The following is a 19,758-nucleotide window of genomic DNA, read 5'->3' as shown; positions in this document are numbered from 1 at the left end:
CAGGAGGCCAGAGTTTGCAGGGGTGGGTAAACTTTTTGACTCGAGGGCCACAATGGGTTCTTAAACTGGGCCGGAGGGCCGGAACAAAAGCATGGATGGAGTGTTTGTGTGAACTAATATAAATTCAAAGTAAACATCATTACATAAAAGCGTACGGTCTTTTTTTTTTTTTTTTTTTTTTTTAGTTTTATTTATTTCAAACAGGCTGCTCTAGAGTTGCCCATGGCTGCTCTAGAGTTAAGCTTCAGACTGACCTGTGGCAGAGCCACAAACAAGTCCCAGCTTAGGGCAGAGCCCTCTTAGCATAATTAAGCTTGACCTTATGCTGCCCCCTAGATCCTTCCTGGGTAGCTAATGGACTATGGGAGGTGCAGCAAGTGCTGCCAAAACAAGTGCAACTCACAAGAACATTGTAACTATGGTGACTACTACCTTGTTTTTCTAGTGATGACAATGGATAACTTCCCGAAGTGCAGGAGGCAGCTGATTGATGTTTCTCTCTCATCATCGATGTTTCTAACTTTCTATCCCTTTCCCTTCCTCTCTGTAAAATATCAATAAAATATATTTTTAAAAAATAAAAATAAAAATAAAGCCTCAGCTTGCTGGCTGGATCCTTCTCTGTGGCCTCATCCAGGCACAGGAGATCCTCCAAGTCCCAGCTGTATTCTCTTCGTCTGTCTTTTCTTTAATCCTTCACTGTCCCTCCTCATCTCACTGAACCCTTGGCTGTACTGGCACGGCACAGCTGGACTTGGAGAATTTTACGCTAAGTGAAATAAGTCAGTCAGAAAAAGCTAAGGAACCTATGATTTCACTCAAATCTATATATATAAAAGCCTAAGTGATCATCTGACCATTTGATCATCCGACTGGTAGCCATGATGCACAATGACCACCAGGGGGCAGACACTCCAACTGGTAGCTATGACGTGCATTGACAACCAGGGGGCAGATGCTCCATGCAGGAGTTGCCGAGCTGTGGTGACTTGGCAGCTGCAGCTCTCTGGTGTCGCACCTGGAACCAGAGAGGAGGGAGCCCAATTCTGGGGTGTATCACCCGAGGACCACCCTCTCACAATTTGGGACACCTTGGGGGAGTCTGATCCTAATCCTCGCAGGCCAGGCCTCTAGTGTGGGATATAAAACTGAAACTTATGAACACAAATAGCAATGTGTTAGCTGCCAGAGTGTGAGGAGAAAGGAGTCCTAATATATTGTGACATGAGATTTGACTTTGGGTGGTGAGTACATGGTGCAATACAGATCTTGTAATATAAAAACCCACACCCGAAACCTATATTTTCATGTTGACCAATGTCACCCCAATACATTTAATAAAAAAATATAAAAATAAAAAACTAAGGAGCAGAATAATATATTTACAGGTTATAAAAACATATCAGTGTTATGTTAAAAAAAACAAAATTATACTCTTTCAAAAGATGTTAAAAATTATGAAAATTATATGACACAAAATAACACCATAAAACAGAATTGAAAACTCAGAAATAAGGTGACAGAACTCAAGAAGAATTTGATATAAAAGAAAATCATTTCAGAAAAAGAAGACAACACAAGAAGGAATACAAAAATAAAGACAGCTCTGGCCAGTTTTGCTCAGTGGTTAGAGCATTAGCTCTTGGACTGAAGGTTCACGGGTTTGATTCCAGTCAAGGGTATGTACTTTGGTTGCAGTCTCAGCTGGGGTGCATGTGGGAAGCAATCAATTGATGTGTCTCTCTCACACTGAAGTTTCTCTCTCTACCCCACTCCATCTTACTCTCTAAAAATAACTGGAAAAAATATCCTCGGGTGAGGATTAACAACAACAACAAAATAAACACAAAATAGAATGCCTTAAGTGAAAGAAGAAACATAAAATGAAAAAAAGAGATTAAAAGCAAATGAGACAAAGTGACAAATATTAAAGATAAATCAAAGATGAAACATACAGCTAAAAAAAGTCCCTAATGAAGAAAACAGACCATATACAGTAAGTTATATAATTAAAGGAAAGTCTTCTGAAATAAAAATGTGAAACTATTTATCAAAAAGCATACTTGGTATCAATAAACATCAACCAAGAATGACAAATACTAGTGTATAGCCTAATAAAATTATTATACTTAGGAAAGAAGGAAGGGAGGGACAGAAAGGCAAGAAAGAAGTAAGGAAATTGATAGATAACATGGATAAATACCCACTGGGCACCTAAAAAATCTTTGTCATATAATAATCCATGGGCTTTGGTGAATTGTTAACTTAATGACATGAAGTGGTACACTACATACCTGTGCAGCTTGCTCTGCCTGTGCCTGGGTCAGCTGGGCTTGCAAACTGCTAATTAGTGCCTCCTTCTCCTGGAGTTTACACTTCATCTTTTCCACTTCCATCTCCTCCTCTGTAAAACTCTTGTCATGCTGAAAATGCAAAAGACAAAGTCATTTATTTAAAAATATTACAGCCCTGACCGATTTGGCTCAGTGGATAGAGCGTCGGCCTGCGAACTGAAGGGTCCCAGGTTCGTTTCCGGTCAAGGGCATGTACCTTAGTTGCGGGCACATCCCCAATGGGAGGTGTGCAGGGGGCAGCTCATCGATGTTTCTCTCTCATTAATGTTTCTAGCTCTCTATCCCTCTCCCTTCCTCTCTATAAAAAATCAATAAAATAATTTTTAAAAAAATATTACAATTAATATATATTTGATCTTTTGTTCACCAATTGATTCATTTTATCAAACTGATGGGAGCAAGAAAAAACACCTGCCTGAACAAGTAAGAAACTTTAGGATTTTCCAGTTTTAGTAGCACCAAGTAGTTCCTACTAGAGTCTAGTAACTAGACCCATCCTCCCTCAGGTAACAGCTACAAACATGGGTAAGAAATAAAAGCAACTATCTGAAAATGAGGAGAGCAACCAAAAATCTATACTGGAGGGATGTTGATAGTTGGGAAAAATGGCAGCGAGTTTCCCATGTTTATGGTTTTTAGTCTGAGGGCAAAACCTGTCAGTGTCATGCCGGACTCAACAGAAAACTCAGTCTCCCTGCCTTGAAGAGCCAGAGGCCAAAACTCCTAAGTGAGGGGCAAAAGATCATAAAAGAACCAGTGAGAGGAAATCAAAATCATTCAATAGTCTATTTTTCCCCCCAAAAGCTCCTTAGGCTCAACCAGATTATGCCTCACTATTGACTCCACACCCTCTCCCCCAAATGAACCTAGTCTCCTTATTGGAGTTACACAGAATAATTTTATACTTTCTTTCATGTATTAGTTGTTCAAGCATCTGAAGATTACCATCATTTCTTCAAGTATACTTTCCACAGAATATTTAGCTCTGTAGTAGGTGTACAACAGTTAAAGGGCTGCTGGAACTTAGAAATCATTTAATCCAACCCTTTTATTTAACAAAGGAAGGAACTGATGTTGTAAAATGTTGATTTGCTTAAGCGGTGATGGCGAACCTATGACACGCGTGTCAGAGGTGACACGTGAACTCATTTTTTTTTGGTTGATTTTCCTTTGTTAAATGGCCTTTAAATATATAAAATAAATGTCAAAAATATAAATCTTTGTTTTACTATGGTTGCAAAGATCAAAAAATTTCTATATGTGACACGGCACCAGAGTTAAGTTAGGGTTTTTCAAAATGCTGACACGCCGAGCTCAAAAGGTTTTCCATCACTGGCTTAAGGTCTCAGAACTTAAAAAAAAGGCAGATTATAAAATGGATAATTTTTCAGTCTCCTGAAATGGATAATTTAAAAATCTAACAACATAGCAGAGGAAAGGCAAGTTAGAAGAAACAAAGTCACATGGGAAAAGTTGCTACTATCGTAGCTAGGGGGAAGAAAGAATTACCAGAGGAGAAACCAAGAAGGAAGAAAAGAAGAATCAAGTTGAAGAAATTATATGAGAAGAATGACAACAGCTTCTAAAACAAGCTATTTAGAAGTTAAATAAAGCAATCAATGCAGGAGAAGTAATGTCTTTGGAGCATTAGACCCAAAAAGAAAGACTAACTAGGAAGCTAACTAGTTACCCCAAGGGTTGTACCTAGAGAATCAATTAAATTTCCCAAGAACTAAAAGTACTGAAAATAAAAACACTAGTGGGTCAAAGGGTGAGACAGGATGAAATTAAGAAAATCAAAAGATTTCTTATGCAGAGTGAAGTCTATGACAACTATGGTATGCACATGTGATATATTACCCTCCATATATTCTATACCAAACTCAGAAAGGTAACAAAGACAAGTTTTGAAACAATGCTCTATTCCTCAAAAAGCACCACTTTCCTTACTCCTCTCTCTCCATCCTCAAACTGTTTTATTGGTTGTGGTTATCAGTCTAGAGAACATACCTTATAGAAGTGGTTCTCAACCTTCCTAATGCTGCGACCCTTTAATACAGTTCCTCCAATTTCATTGTTACAAATTGAACATAATTAAAGCATAATTATTAATCACAAAAACAATATGTAATTATATATGTGTTTTCCAATGGTCTTAGGCAACCCCTGAGAAAGGGTTGTTCGACCCCCAAAGGGTTGAGAACCGCTGCCTTATAGGGAGGCCAAGGCAATCTAACTGAGCCTACCATGCATGAAACTTTAACTCTTATATGGCCATATAAGGACATGAAATATTCTCTATCAAGTTACTGAATTAAAGAATTTCAGATCTGGAAGAAACCTAGAGACCATCTAGCTTAACCTTCTAACCAATAATGAAACTTCTCCAAAAGCAATGTCTTCTACCTAAAAACCTCGCTTCAGTATTTACTTTTTCTCATTAGCCTTTGTTTTTTGTGGGTTTTTTGGATTATGAGATCTTTTTTTTAAATATATTTTTATTGTTGACAATATTACAAATGTCTTCCATTTCTCTCCCTTCTGCCCAGCCCCTACTCTCCACCTTAAACCTTCACCACACTATGTATTGTCTATGTCCATGGGCTATGTACATAAGTATAGAAGTGTTTTGGTTTTTTTCTTCTTTTTTTAACATTTTATTTTATTTTTTATATATTTTTATTGATTTCAGAGCGGAAAGGAGAGGGACAGAGAGAGATAGAAACATCAATGAAGAGAGAGTATCACTGACCAGCTGCCTGCTGCATACCCCACACGGGGTATAGAGACCAAAACCTGGGCATGTGCCCTGACTGGGAATCGAACTGTGACTTCGTGGTTCACAGGTCGACGCTCAACCACTGAGCCACTCTGGCCGGGCTGGTTTTTTTCTTCTTGTCACCCCAATGTCACTCTGTTCCATGCCTTGGGACTTACTACTTTGTTGATCAATTTATTGTGTTCATGGGATTCCACAGATAAGTGGGATCATGTGATATTTGTCTTTCTCTGACTGGCTTATTTCATTTAGCATAATAATGGCCTTTTTAATTCTCTGAAAGTCTAAGTCACAACTGGCATTTCATTTCCATGTTTTCTGTTGACCTTTTGTTTGCCCTGTGTGTGGCCCCTAGCCCAGCTAGATTGCAAGTTCAATAAGGATAGCATTTAGAACTGTATTACTTTAGCTTCATAAATATTTGTGATTAGTGAAAATCTGCTATATTAAGAAGGCTTTTTCCACTTAGAAAATATGTGTTATACCCAGTGACCATACCTTGGAGAGTTGCTCCTCTGACTGAGATCCAGTTGGCAAAGCAATCCCTCCTTGTGCCTTCAATTCTTCTATTTGTTTATTCAAAGAAGTTATTTTGGCCTTAGCATGAAGTTTCAGTTTTTTTATTTTGTTGTCAGCAGCTTTTCTTTCTTCCTGTCAGAGAACAATGACGATAAATGCATAAATGTTTACGCATCACTTCATCACTTATCTAGTACATAACAAAAGTAGGCATCATCGTTTGTTGATGATGGGAAATAAGAATCAGATTCAATAATAATCATTTAGTATACAGTCAGCAAGAAAGAGCCAAAACAATGGTACCTGCAGAACTTCATCCTTCTGCTGCAGCTCAGTATCCTTCTGTCTGATGAGTTCTTTTAGCTCCACCACCAACTGCTCTGTGTAAGCCAGGCGTTCCAGAACATCATCTTGGGTTTTATCATTAAATTCCATGTCCAATTCTTGTGGTAATTCCTAGTTTTTAGACAAGAAGTCGCCAATGCACCATGGAAAAGGTGTTAGTTTTTAAACATGAGTTCCTTCATTCCAACTTAATCTTATCACAACTCACATTCTTACTTAGGAAATCTTTCCAACTCTAATCCAATAATAATTACTACCACAGCCATTATAATATGTTAAGTATTTTGTAAATGTTAAGCATTTTACAAATATTATCTCACTTACAGTCTTATTATTCTAATTTTACCAACGAGAAAAATAAAGGGAAGCAAATATCACAAACCATTAAATGGGGGAGCCCAAAATTTTAAATTAAGAGAGTAATGAATAAAATTCTCTTAACCACTGGACAATACTTCTTGTCTTTCCAGAAAACTAAACGACTTCTTTTGGTTCCTTTGTGGACTTCAGAAAATACAATGCAAACCCAAAGAGAAGTGACAGATAAATTAACAATAGCAAACAGATATTCTCAAACCAGAAAGGTGTTCCAATTCTACCATTTGTCACTCAAATCTTTCCTATGGAAAAGGAATATATATCCAAATAGGAGTTAAAACAATCTAATGCTAAACAAGTCTGGGGATGGGGGAATGAAAAAGATCTTAAGAATCTCATCCAGGACTTGATTCTTATCTCTGTGGTTCTTAGGCTACAAACTACAGAAGATGGACCACTTATAAAGTCTCAATATTTTTCTTAATCTTCTCTTCTACCTGGCACAGGGGAGGCTATTCACACTCTTAAATTATTTTCCTCAGAAGAACATGGAACACATGCCTCGCCTGTTTAATTCAGAACAGAGCTACTTACGGGTTCTAAGGAAGCCCTCATATTTGGATCAGTGTCATCTCCTGATAATTCATGTAAAACAACATTTGCTAATCCTGACAAACGACTCAGCATTTCTACAGGAAAAGAAAACATAAGAATCAATAAAAAACTGAATATAGTTTTTTCCTATATAGGTAACCATCATCTATAAGTGAAATAAAAAAAATCTGTGTAGGTGATATATATTAGAAATAGAATGCAGATGATGGTATCATTATAAAGGGCATTTCCCATACACCAAAAGGTTGCGGGTTCGATTCCCAATCAAGCACATAGTTAGGCTGCAGGTTTGAGCACCAGTCAGGGCGCAAAGAGGAGTCAACCAACTGATGTTTCTCTCTGACATGGGTGGGTTTTTTTCCCTCTCTCTCTCCTTTCCTCTCCCTAAAAATATTAAAAAATAAAAATTAATCAATAAAAACATCCTTTGGTGAGGATTAAAAAAATAAAAAATAAATTAAAAAGGCATTTGAGTATGTAGAGTGTAGTCATTCACCTTTCGTTTAAATGACAACTGCAGAGATTTTAATCACGATCACTAATATTTTTTAAATAAAACGAAAACACACAATTCTTTAGTGGGAAATTCCTTTCATCAGAACTTAACTTACAAACATGAACTTCTAACGATTCCTGCCCCTCCCAGACTGTTCTCTCCTATTCTGTCAAATAAACTCTATGATTCAGCAAATTTTTTCTTTACTTTATTAAAAATATTCTTCTATTGATTTCTGAGAGGAAGGGAGAGGGAGCGAGAGATAGAAACATCAATTATGAGAGAGAGGAACCTCGATCAGCTACCTCCTGCATGCCTCCTACTAGGGATCAGCCACAACTTGGGCATGTGCCCTGGCGGGGAATCGAACTGTGACCTCTTGGTTCATAGGTTGGTGCTCAACCACTGAGCCACAAGGGCCTGGCAAATATTTTCTTTTTATGTGCCCATGAACCCCATTGTTTCAGGAAGTTTTCCAGATAAACCATGTGATTTTGCTAAAATCTATACTAATAAAAGGGTAATATGCATATTGGTCACAACACCCTCACAGTCACAACTGGATATGCTACTTAGTCATGACCAGTATGCAAACTGACCATCACTCTAACACACAAGATGGCCTGCAGGGGAGGGAAGTTGGGGGGGACCAGGGGCAGCCAATCAATGATGTTTCTCTCTCATAGATGTTTTTATCTCTCTATCCCTCACCCTTTCTCTCTAAAAAATAAAAATAAAAAACATTTTTTAAAAATTTTAAATGGACAAAGATACCTGGCCAGTGTGGCTCAGTTGGTTGGAGCATTGTCCTGTGCACCAAAGCGTCATGGATTTGATTCCTGGTCAGGACACATACCCAGGTTATGGGTTCTATCCCCAGTTGGAGCACATGTGGGAGGCAGCCAATCAATGTTTCTCAGTTTGATGTTTCTCTCTCTCCCTCTCTTCCACTCCCTTCCTCTTTCTCTAAATGCAAGCAAGCAATAAATCAATCAAGCAATAGAAGATGCCTTTAAAAAAAATGGACAAAGAATGTGGATAGACAATTTTCTGTTTTGTTGTTGTTGTTGTTGTTAATCCTCACCAAGGATATTTTACTATTGATTTCTAGAGAGATTGGAAGGGAGGGGGAGAGGCAGAGAAGGAGAAACAGTGATGTGAGAGACACACATCCATTGGTTGCCTCCCACACATGCCCTGACCAGGACCAGGGATCAAACTAGCAACTGAGATATGTGCCTTTGACTGGAATCGAACCCAAAACCCTCCAGTCCTTGGGCTGATGCTCTTGGATATACATTTTTCAAAAGAAGACATTCAAATTGAAAAATGCTCAACATCACTAAGGTTCTATTAGAGAGAAAGCTGAGACAACCAAACTGACCAAAACCCATCATTACTGGTTGTACAGGCATAAAAACAGACATTTAGATCAATAAAACAAAATAGAGAACCCAGAAATAAGACCACACCTTCACAGTTAATTAATATTTGGCAAAAGAGGCAAGAACATACAAATGGGGTAAAGACAATCATTCAATAAATGGTGCTAGGGAAAAATGAACAGATATGTGCAATAAAATAAAACTAGACCACCTTCTTACAGATATACAAGAATAAACTCAAGATGGATGAAAAACTTAAGTGTAAGGCTCAAAACCATAAAAATCCTAGAAGAAAATATAGGCAGTAAAATCTCATACATAGCTCATAGCAGTATTTTTTTCTGCTATATCTCCATGGGCAAGGGAAATAAGAAAAAAATAAACAAAGGAACTATATCAAACCAAAATGTTTTTGCACAGCAAAGAAAACAATAAACAAATGAAGAGACAACCCAACTAATGGGAGAATATATTCATCAATGATACATCCAATAAGGAATTAGCATCTAAAGTTTATAAAGCACTTAACACCAAAAATAAACAAACAATCCAATTAGTAAATAGGCAAAAAATCTGAACAGACACTTCTCCAAAGAGGACATACAGATAGGTAGCCAATAGACAAATGAAAAGATGCTCTCAACATCACTAATCATCAAAGAAATGCAAATTAAAACTACAATGAGGTATCACCTCAGACCTGTCAGAATGGCTATCATCAATAAATCAACAAAGTGCAGGAGAGGATATGGAGAAAAGGGAACTCTCTTGCACTGTTGGTGGGAATGCAGATTGGCAAAGCCACTGTTGAAAGCAGTGTAGTTACTTCAAAAAATTAAAGATGGAATTGCCTTATGACCCAGTGATTCCACTTCTGGGAATATATCTGAAAAAACTTGAAACACTAATTAGAAAGATTATATTCACCCCTATATGTTCATTGCAGCATTATTTACCACTAGAGGCCCAGTGCATGGGATTCGTGCACTGGTAGGGGGCATGGCCTGTGGGGATCTGCCTGCTGTGGGAGCTCCGTTCATCCCTGTCAGCCAAGCAGCTGTGAACCCGCCCTCTGAAGGGCTGCTCCCACTGTGGGAGCACCACTCATCTTAGTCAGCCAAGCAGTGGTCCTGGTGGTCAATGCACATCATAGCGACTGGTCCATTGGTCGTTCCACCATTCGGTCCCTGGGCTTTTATTATATAGGATAGCCAAGATTTGGAAGCAGCCCAAGTGCCCATCAGTACATGAGTAAAAAGCTTTGGTATATTTACACAGCGGAACACAACTGAGCCATAAAAAAAGGAAATCTTACCATTTGCAACAGCATGGATGGATCTGGAGAGTATGATACTAAGTGAAATAACCCAGTCAAAGAATGACAAATACAGTATAATTTCACTTATATGTGGAATCTAATGAACAAAATAAACTAACAAACAAAATAGGAACAGAGATAGAACAGACTGATGACAAGTCAGAGGGGCAGCCTGGTGGTTAGGGGACTGGGTTAAACAAACAAACAAAAAAAACAACCCAAAACTCATAGACACAGACAATAGTATGATGATTACCAGAGAGAAAGAGAGATAGGGGAAGTAAAGAGAGTAAAGGGAGGATAAATAGTGAAGAGAAGACTTGACTTTGGATGGTGAACACACAATACAATATACAGATGATGTATTATAGAATTATAAACTTGAAACCTATAGAATTTTATAAACCAATCTCACCCAAATATAAATTCAATAAAATTTTTTTTTAAAGATTGATTGTAAGTATTCAATATATAGTTACTTGTAGAACTAAGACTGGGATGGAGAGAGCATACTATTTAATGACTATATGCTCTGACAATACAAAGGGCTACCATGAAAAATATTGGAAAGAATGTAAATAGCATACACAAAAAATACACCCCAAAAACCACCTTTTAAAATTGTTTTCAATAACCAAAATTGGTGGTGGTTGTATCAGTGTTGTTATTCCTAGATTATTATATGCATCATGTGGAATTAAAGCAAATGAGTAATTATGGGCATAGTAATATCTATTTTTAGTATGAAAAAGGGAGTAACAGATATAACAGAAGAAATTAAGAACCCCAGAATAAAACTGATCTTGAATTTGAATTGAACATATCAGTGTGTACCTACAAGGTATTTTACTTTAACAGATATATTTTCCTAGCTCTGTCCTGTGAAAAGATTTAAAAACAATGACAAACTGAGAAACAATGATCATCTCTAGTGCCTAGATGGGGTCTTGAAATACTAGTTTCCATTTAAAAAAAAGGTTTTTTTAAAGCAGAGGGCTTCTTAGAGAAATAAATGACTGGTTCCACTTCTGAAGTAGGAAATGTACAATATGAGCCAGAAATATCTTGTCATGCGAAATAACAAAGAAGCTATCAAAGACTTCTACAGTCATGTCAAAATGACTCAGGCTGAAACCAGTTTGGCTCAGTGGATAGAGCGTTGGCCTGCGGACTGAAAGGTCCCAGGTTCGATTCCGGTCAAGGGCATGTACCTGGGTTGCGGGCACATCCCCAGTAGGAGAGGTCCAGGAGGCAGCTGGTCAATGTTTCTCTCTCATTGATGTTTCTAACTCTCTATCTCTCTCCCTTCCTCTCTGTGAAAAATCAATAAAATATATTTTTTTAAAAAAATGACTCAGGAGCCAAACTGAAGAAGTTCCCATAGGCCAAAGGAACAATTAGAATTTCTGATAAGAATATGAGCCTCATCTGTTTTTATTTTTGCCAAAAAAAACCCACCAAAAATATTTACAGCCACAAGTTCATAATAATAATAAGCGGGTCATCCATCATCTGAACTGATAAGGTAAGTACAAGAATTTATCTTGCCTTTCCTATTTGAACTGTACCACTCAGGAAGCAAAGAGTAGATGATGGAGGAGATGAGGGGGCACACTGTCTCATAAAATTATTCCAGCTAATAAATGAAAATAAAATGGTAGAATCAGAAATTCTAGTCTAATATTTTACAACTAATAAATTCATGCATCTAGACTTAAGAGCATTGATAGCTAATAGTAACAAAAGAGCAAAAAGCAGACATTATGACCCTCCCGATGAAAGACTATACCACCATTTATAGTTTTGCCAAAGAAACCCAACTTCAGTCTGGTGAAGCCACTGGATTGGCTGCCAATTTGCAGGAAACGCAGAGGACAGAGGAATATGCTGAACTGCTCCCATAAAAGTGTAATTCCCAGAGTTTGGGAAACACCACAGGTTAAAAGGCCTCAATTCTTCAACAGAAATTGTGTATTTCAAAGTCGCTCAGCTTAAGCATTATTACATAAAACTAGAGGCCCGATGCATGAAAATTCATGCCCTGGAGGGGTGTCCCTCAGCCCGGCCTGCCCTCCCTCACAGTCCAGGAGCCCTCAGGGGCAGGAGGCGACCTGGTGATCAGGGGAAGGCGATGCCCCATCACACCTCTGCTGCTGCCACTGCCGGCAGCGCAAGCCTCGGCCGGCCTAGTTACCTGAGCCTCGGGCGACCCTGAGTGGCTGGGCAGCTGCCATCTGAGGCTTGCCTGTGCCTCAGGCCGGCCCTGGGCACCTGGGGGGCTGGGAGGCTGAGGAGACTGGGGGACTCTGGAGGCAGGCACGTGGAGCCATGTGCCTGCTACACGGGCAGGGCTGAGGGGACTGGGCACCACCATCTTGTGGCTGTGGGCGCTGCCATCTTTGAGGGTGTGGCAGTCAATTAGTATATTCCCTCTTTATTAGATAGGATGCTCTTTAAATGGAAAATAGGTTACTTTTCTACATAACCATTTAAAAACATGTATATTTGAAGAAAGGAGAGATCGGTATCAGGGATGTACCATTTCAGGCAGAAGTAAAAGGAGTTGCTTCTAGAGTGATTCAATAATCTCAAAGGGTCATGAAAAAGAGATGGCATAATGGAAAGAACACCAAATTGTGAGTCAGGAACTGAACTTTTAGTTGTATTGTTCTGGGTAATTCACATTACAGTTTCCTCATCTTAAAATGAAGACTGACAGGGAGTATTCTAATGTCCAATACTATGACTCTGTGATTCAAGATGATTTCTATAGCTGTTGATATTAAAGGAACAATATGGAAATGGAAGTTGAAAGGGCATCTCAGACACAGTTAAGTGCTTTAGGTAGCTTAAAGGTTGGGAATTTGAGGGTAAGAGAACCACTGAGTAGAATAAGTAAGCTAAATGAACCAGACCTCCTCCTCTGTTAGATTAACTATAGGACAGAAATGGACAAATGCATATAAATAAAAATTAGTAAATGGGAAAATATTTATGATCATAATGATAAGTTGATGTACGGAGTACGTGTGGCCAGTGGACTAACAATGTTCTTACTACTGTTTTATAAAGCACCAGAATGATGAGTAGCAACTTGAGAAAAGAAAAAAATAAAGAGCTACATGCCAAGGCCAGCCTTCAATAAAAACACTTAGGCAAATAAAACAATCCCTCCATGTCAGTGCTGGCCACACCTCCCACAAACCCTGTACAGGATCTCAACACTTGTGTGTTGAGGTGGCACTTAAAATTCATTAAGTCTCACATTCTCTAAGTCTTCGCTGCTATTCATAATTATTTTCAAAATACCTTCTTGGTGTAGAGCATAATGCCAGGAGCCATAAGAAATATAAAAAGAAATATAATGCATGTCCCTAACCACAGAGAACTTAATACAAGAAAATAAAGATAGCACATGCATGTGTACATCCATTTGCTTTGGAATTTAAATCATATTTTCCCATAGAAACTACAACAGAAAACGGTAAGATTTCCAGGTCTCTCCTCAAACTTATATAATGCATATTTGTTTGAGCCTCAGTAGTTTTCCTTAATTCTCAAAGTGATTCTCAACCAGTTTGAGGAGCTCATAGGAAATATTGCCATAGAGCTGGAAAAAGCATATGCAATATTACAATTTTATAATTAGAAAATAAAAACTACTTTTCATGATACAAAAAATTACTATTTTCAATAAATAAACTTAGAGTAAATGTTAGCTATAATTATATACTCAGTACTATGTACTAAGTACTGTTCCAATCGCTTTACATATAATTTATTTACCATAATTATTTTACTCACTTTGTTATTAAAACAACCTCAAAGAGGAGGTATATCAATACCCTAAGTTTTAAGATGAATAAACAAAGGCATAGTGAAGTTAAATAATATGCTTAGTCACAGAGCTCAACAAAGCTACTTGGCCGGTGGGGAAACAAAAAAAGAATCTATTTTCCGAGTAATCTCATCACCCAACATTTGTCACTGGGGCTGAAAATAAGGCCGAGAGGCATGAAGGTAATCATATACTTATAGTTCCATAAGCATTTTTTTTGAGGACTACATAGACTAAAACGAAATGACTCATAATAGTATAGTCCCAAAGAATTCCATATTGTTTACATCACAGACAGGCTTACATAAGAGCCTAGCTGCTAGGCTAGCATATATGCACATGGATGTTCACTATAACAGTGTTTGTGATGGCCAATAACTAGAAACAATCTAAATGTCCATCAGGAGGGGGCAGGCTAAATACACTTTCATATTTCTACAAGGGAATGCTATGTAGCCTTTTTTTAAAAAGGAGGTGGTTTTATACTTACAGATATGGAAAAAACACCTAATATGTAATACTTAGTGGCAAAAAAAGTTGTAAAATAGCATGTGTTTTATGATTCCACTTGTGGGAGAGGAAAGAAGGGGGAAATATATATGTGCTTGAATATGATCAGAAAGTTTCTTAGGAAAAAACAAGTTACTTACAATGCGTAGTTCTGGAAGGTGGGAATGGGAAAAAGGACCAGTAAAGAGATTTTTTTTAATATTATATCCTTTTGCATTAAATTTCATTTTACCAAACACATATATTGTTGATTTTAAAAAAGCTTATTAAAAATAGGGTATTATACAGCCTAAGCTCCACTTACATAGCAGTTCCTAACAATAGAGTGGTATGTAATGATCAATGGTGAGACATTTCCCAACTATGTTATTCCTAAAAGTGGCTAACCTAAAGAAGTTCCTGAACGATTTCTTATAAACAAGAGTAAAACCAACAACATTCTTCTAATTAATTCATTAATTTAAAGGGGAGGGGAGGCCTTTAAGAGTCAAGCAGAAGAAAAAAAATTATCTCCTACAGATGATTATTTTTAGAAGAATTTGCATCCCAGAAGAATGGAGGTCCTTAAAAATTTTTTAAAAAGGAGATCTCCTCAGTCTGGAAGTCCTCAGAAATGCAAACAGCCTTCTTGAAAAAATAAACACCTTCATATGAACTCCAAATTAGTTTGAGAGCATCCCAGGGAGTGGGCAAGATTTGTTTTTCATCCGTTAGAAAATATGCTTTTGCATATTTTATAATAAATTTAAAGTGCTACTTATCCATTAGCCACAATTATCAACTTTTCCCTATATCTAGTCCATAACCAAATCCTGCCGTTTTCCAAAAGAATATTTCCTGGTTTTGACCATTCACGATCATCGGACCATCCAAATTTAATTACTTCGTGCTTCAGAAAAGACCTCCGGCCTCTCTGTACGGAGTTCTCCACTGTCGTCTTGCAGAGCTGTAGGAATCTTTAAAAACTCAGAGAGCTTCCAACTATTTCCAAATGTGAAGGACTTATCCAGTGATTTTAAATATCTGTCCCACTCTTAAAATGTCCTCTCCCCATAGATCAACTGGACCTCTTTAAATAAATCAGACAAATATATTCATTTGTCAAGAGGCTCATCCCCCCCTTCACACGCCTACACACCACTCGCGCTATGCAGAATAAACATCCTCCACACCAAATCAATTTCTTTTTCCTCCGGGACTCTCTTCAGGTAACCCTTTCTTCTAACAGCCTGCCCACCTCTGATTTCTGGGATTTTAGTGTTGCTGGGATTGCAAGAATCATCCCTCTCTCCTAATCTCTCCAATAACTCCTTAGCAGGATCATTCCGAAGACCCTTGTTTGCGCTTCTCTCTCCAACATTTTTGCGATCTCCGCCCTCAAGACCTTTGATTTATTTGGGTCCTGCCTCCCCTTCCGGACACTAAGTTTGTTTAGGGCCTGAGCAGAGCAGGTTCTCTCCGACGTCAGCAGCTGGGTACCCAGGCCGGCCGAGGCGGGCGGCTCAGGGAGCGAGGCACCAGGAAGGACTGACCCAAATGCCTTTCTCCGTTGCTCCCGGCGGAGAACCGTCCTGGGGAGGGGACCGACCGCGCGTACGTGCCCAAGGCCGCGCAGGACGACCGGAAGCCCTCCCGCGGGGCCAGCAGGCGTGTGGGCGATGAGAGCTAGGCCTGGTAGGTGAAGGGAGGCAAGTGAAGGGCCGGATCTCAGACTGAATCAGGGAGAGGACGGGCGGGGAGGGGATCAGCGTGTGGCTGCTTCGGCAGCTCTGCGGGCCTGCGGCGGGGGTGGGTTACCGTTAAGAGACTCACGGAGAGGAGGAGTTGAGGAGCGTCCCCCACTCACCTGAAAGAGGCTGCCGCCTGTGGCTCCGGCTGCCCCCCTCCCAAATTTAAGCCACGTCAACTCGGGAATCCCGAATGGCAACACCTACCACCGCCGCGCCCCGCCAGGGGACTCTACCACTCGCTGTTGGGACGGAAGATGGGATTATGACATGGACCAATCAGGGCTACCGGCACGGCGTTACCAGGGAGACCAGGCACGCCTTGTTTGTAACTAACCCGTCAACAATGGCAGAAACCAATCAACGTCAGGAAATGCTCCGCTTCCTCAAAGAAACAGCCAGTGGACTCTAAAGATTCGTGGAAGGGCGGAGTTTGACACGAGCTAGTGTTCCGGAAGAAGATCTGGGTCCGAACCGGAAATATCGGGAGGGCGGGCGTTCGGGGAAAGATCAGGTGTTTTCTGCGTCTGCCGTGTTGGCCGGATTCCTCCAATTACCCCGCGGCATTGGCCTCGACTGACCCAGACTACCACTGCCATCAGGGAGGTTGTATGACCTCTGAGAAGAGGCTGGGGAATGTGGGTTTTACTTTTAAAGTAATAAAATATTAGAGCCGGAAAGAAAGTCGTCTAATATGACCTTTTCATTTTACTGGTGAAAAATGGGAACCAGATTAAAGTGACTCGCCCACAGACAAATAGCGATTTAGTAAAAGAACCTGGACTAAAACCTGGCGTCTGTATAAAAGATTAGAGATGTCTCTAAAGCCATGAGTGAGAGAATAGTGAGTACTAGTTAAGTGCCTCATGGGAAGTGGCGCTTAAACTGGGCCAAAGGTGAAATTTGAGGAGTCAGGTCCTGGAATGGGAGTCAGTGAGGAGCTCCAGTAAAAAGGCACCGAAATCATGCCTGATCTCCTTAAGCCCCTAAGGCACTCTCTTGACAGTGAGTATTAATTTGAATTTATTGAGGCTACTGTGTGCCAGCCACTGAGCTAGTCCACTAAATGCATCTTCACCCTAATGCTCAGTAAGGTCTTTGCTGGCTACCCATCTGAAATTGCAGTCCCCTGCATTTACTGTATACTGTATATTGTTGAAGATATAGCTGTGATCAAGAGGCAAAAATTCCTGCTTTTTTGGAACTCAGTTTAGTGAGGAGAGAAAATGAAGATAAATAATATGGTAGATGGCAAAATGCTTAGGGAAAAAATAAGCAGAGAAGAGGTATAGTGCATGCAGGGGACTGCAATTTTAGAAAAACAGACCAGACCTAATAACTTCTGTTTCATCCTCTTGTACTCAAAACTTGGAATGTGCAGGGCTGCCCTTCCAGAGCCTGACATGAGCCAAGGCTTGGAAGGTCTTCTGCAGGCTCTCCAAGAGCTTCTAGTTGAGGACAGTAAACAAAGGAATGTTGCTGAATATGAACTGCAGCTGCTTAGGGCTGAGACAGCCAGCTGACTGCATCAACAGCTGAGACTGCTCCCTGATGATATATATACCTCTCATGTAGCTAGTCTCTCAGTGTTATATTTAAATAATTTCTTTCTGGCTTCTTAATTGGTTATATTCCACTATATCAACAAAAATCCCTGAAGAATCCAGAATGTACCAAACACCCCATACTCAAAGCCTTAGACAATACCTTTCTTCTGCAAATCCCTAGTGCTCATAGGTAATGAGTCATGGGTGTTTTCTCTGGAAGGGCAGAGATATTGTTCATATTTTGGTGCTCATTTCTTGACTAGGGCCTGCCGGCAGAATACTGTTGTAGCAGATGGTGTCACACCTATGCTGAGTACAGAGGATTGCTGCTCTAAATTGTTTGGGCTCTGTTCTGGTGTCCCTAGGAAGCCAATATGACATGGGGTAGATTTTAGACTATTTGTCTCTATGTAACAGTTGATACAAGTAGTCATTCTTCATACCAATTGAATCCTAGAAACAGATGTTGAAGGAGGCCTCCTACAGGAATTGGGACTTCTGTTCTCCTGAATTGCCTCCTAGGAATGTTGGGACTACTGATTAGGCATTAGACCCATGGAGAGACTGGACTGGTTTTAGGAAAACTAAGACCAGGCCTGATGACTTTATTTCATCCTCTTATACTCCTTAAAACTTACTATGTACAGCAGCCCTTGATGTATATTTTCATGCCTAGCTCCAGGCTTTTGCTCTCTGTATGTAGTCTGTCTTTGAGGATGGAAGAAATTGAAATTCAGGGATCTATTCTGTCTGCAGTATCAGCCTGCCTTCTGCTGGGATAAGCTTTGGGATGGGGAGGATAGGTGTTAGGTTGGATTTTAGGAGGGCTGTGTAGAATGAGCAGATGTCCTTGCTTCCGTCTTCTCAGAAGCATCAGAGATGCCTGGGGAATTCAGAAACTTGCTGATTTCTGCTCCTACTTTGATATTAAGAACCTATAGCCTTTCTTTCAGTTCTGGCTAAGCATCCTCAAGCAGCAGCAGTTTGCACAAAGGTGGAAAGGGCTAAGCAGGAACCCTGGCACATAGGAGAGCTATAGAAGCTAGGTACCCTTGCCTAAGAGATGACAAGGGTTGTCTCCCAGCCATAGATCACTGTTAAAATTTGCACTGTATCTTCTGAGGCTAGAAATGCTAGAGTTGTTTGACTCAAAGGCATGGAATAGGCCAGTGGTCGGCAAACTCATTAGTCAACAGAACCAAGTATCAACAGTACAACGATTGAAATTTCTTTTGAGAGCCAAATTTTTTAAACTTAAACTATATAGGTAGGTACATTGTTATTAACTTAATTAGGGTACTCCTAAGGCTTAGGAAGAGCCACACTCAAGGGGCCAAAGAGGCGCATGTGGCTCGCGAACTGCAGTTTGCTGACCACGGGAATAGGCTCTTCTCAAGAATTGACTGAGGCCTCTTTTAACTTCAAGTCTTTCCAACAGAATCAGAAGGCTCTGGGTACTACATGGAGCATGTGGAGCCAGGCAGAAAACCTTGGAAGCCATCATAACCAAAGGGTGGGGAATGGCTCAACAAGTGGGTTGTTCTCCATAGGGGATGAAGCCACAGTGTTTTGTAGAGAAGCAGCAATCATGCCACAACAACTCAGATACTACCTCTACATGAATCATTATTGAGCATTTATTGTATACTACAGACCCGATGCACGAAATTCGTGCAAGAGTAGGCCTTCCTTCCCCCAGCTGTGGGCACCGGCTTCCCTCTGGCACCCAGGACCCAGGCTTCGCTTGCAGCTCCGGCTTCATCTGGAAGGTCATCCTGTCTAATCAGCATGTTACACTTTTATTATTATAGATGAGGAAGTCATATGAGGAGCAATTGTGACTTTCTCCTAAGGCACCCAAAGGCAAGGGTGTGAAGAATCTGAAACCAAAGAAAAGAAAACTTAAAAGCTCCTATTCACAAATACTTAGAAGCACAGACTATGTGCCAGGCTCTGGTGTCGCTAATTTTTTGTTTAGGAGCTAAGAACAAATCCCAGGCTTCTAAG

The 19,758-nt window shown here is 39.8% G+C and overlaps 1 protein-coding gene across 1 annotated transcript in view; it reads right to left on the bottom strand.

Annotated features, from left to right (window-relative positions):
* Positions 1-16,899, bottom strand: part of GOLGB1 (golgin B1) — a 79,515-nt gene extending 62,616 nt beyond the window's left edge. Inside the window, 5 exon segments of the mRNA XM_006755348.2 lie at positions 2,295-2,423; positions 5,632-5,784; positions 5,956-6,108; positions 6,910-7,004; positions 16,324-16,899. Coding sequence (XP_006755411.1) covers positions 2,295-2,423; positions 5,632-5,784; positions 5,956-6,108; positions 6,910-7,002 — 528 coding nt within the window. The 5' untranslated portion in view covers positions 7,003-7,004; positions 16,324-16,899.
* Positions 16,900-19,758: the final 2,859 nt, after the last annotated feature.

Source organism: Myotis davidii, unplaced genomic scaffold (assembly GCF_000327345.1).
Source record: "Myotis davidii unplaced genomic scaffold, ASM32734v1 scaffold292, whole genome shotgun sequence".
In the NCBI taxonomy this organism is placed as follows: Eukaryota; Metazoa; Chordata; class Mammalia; order Chiroptera; family Vespertilionidae; genus Myotis; species Myotis davidii.
This window is presented reverse-complemented; position numbering and strand designations above follow the sequence as displayed.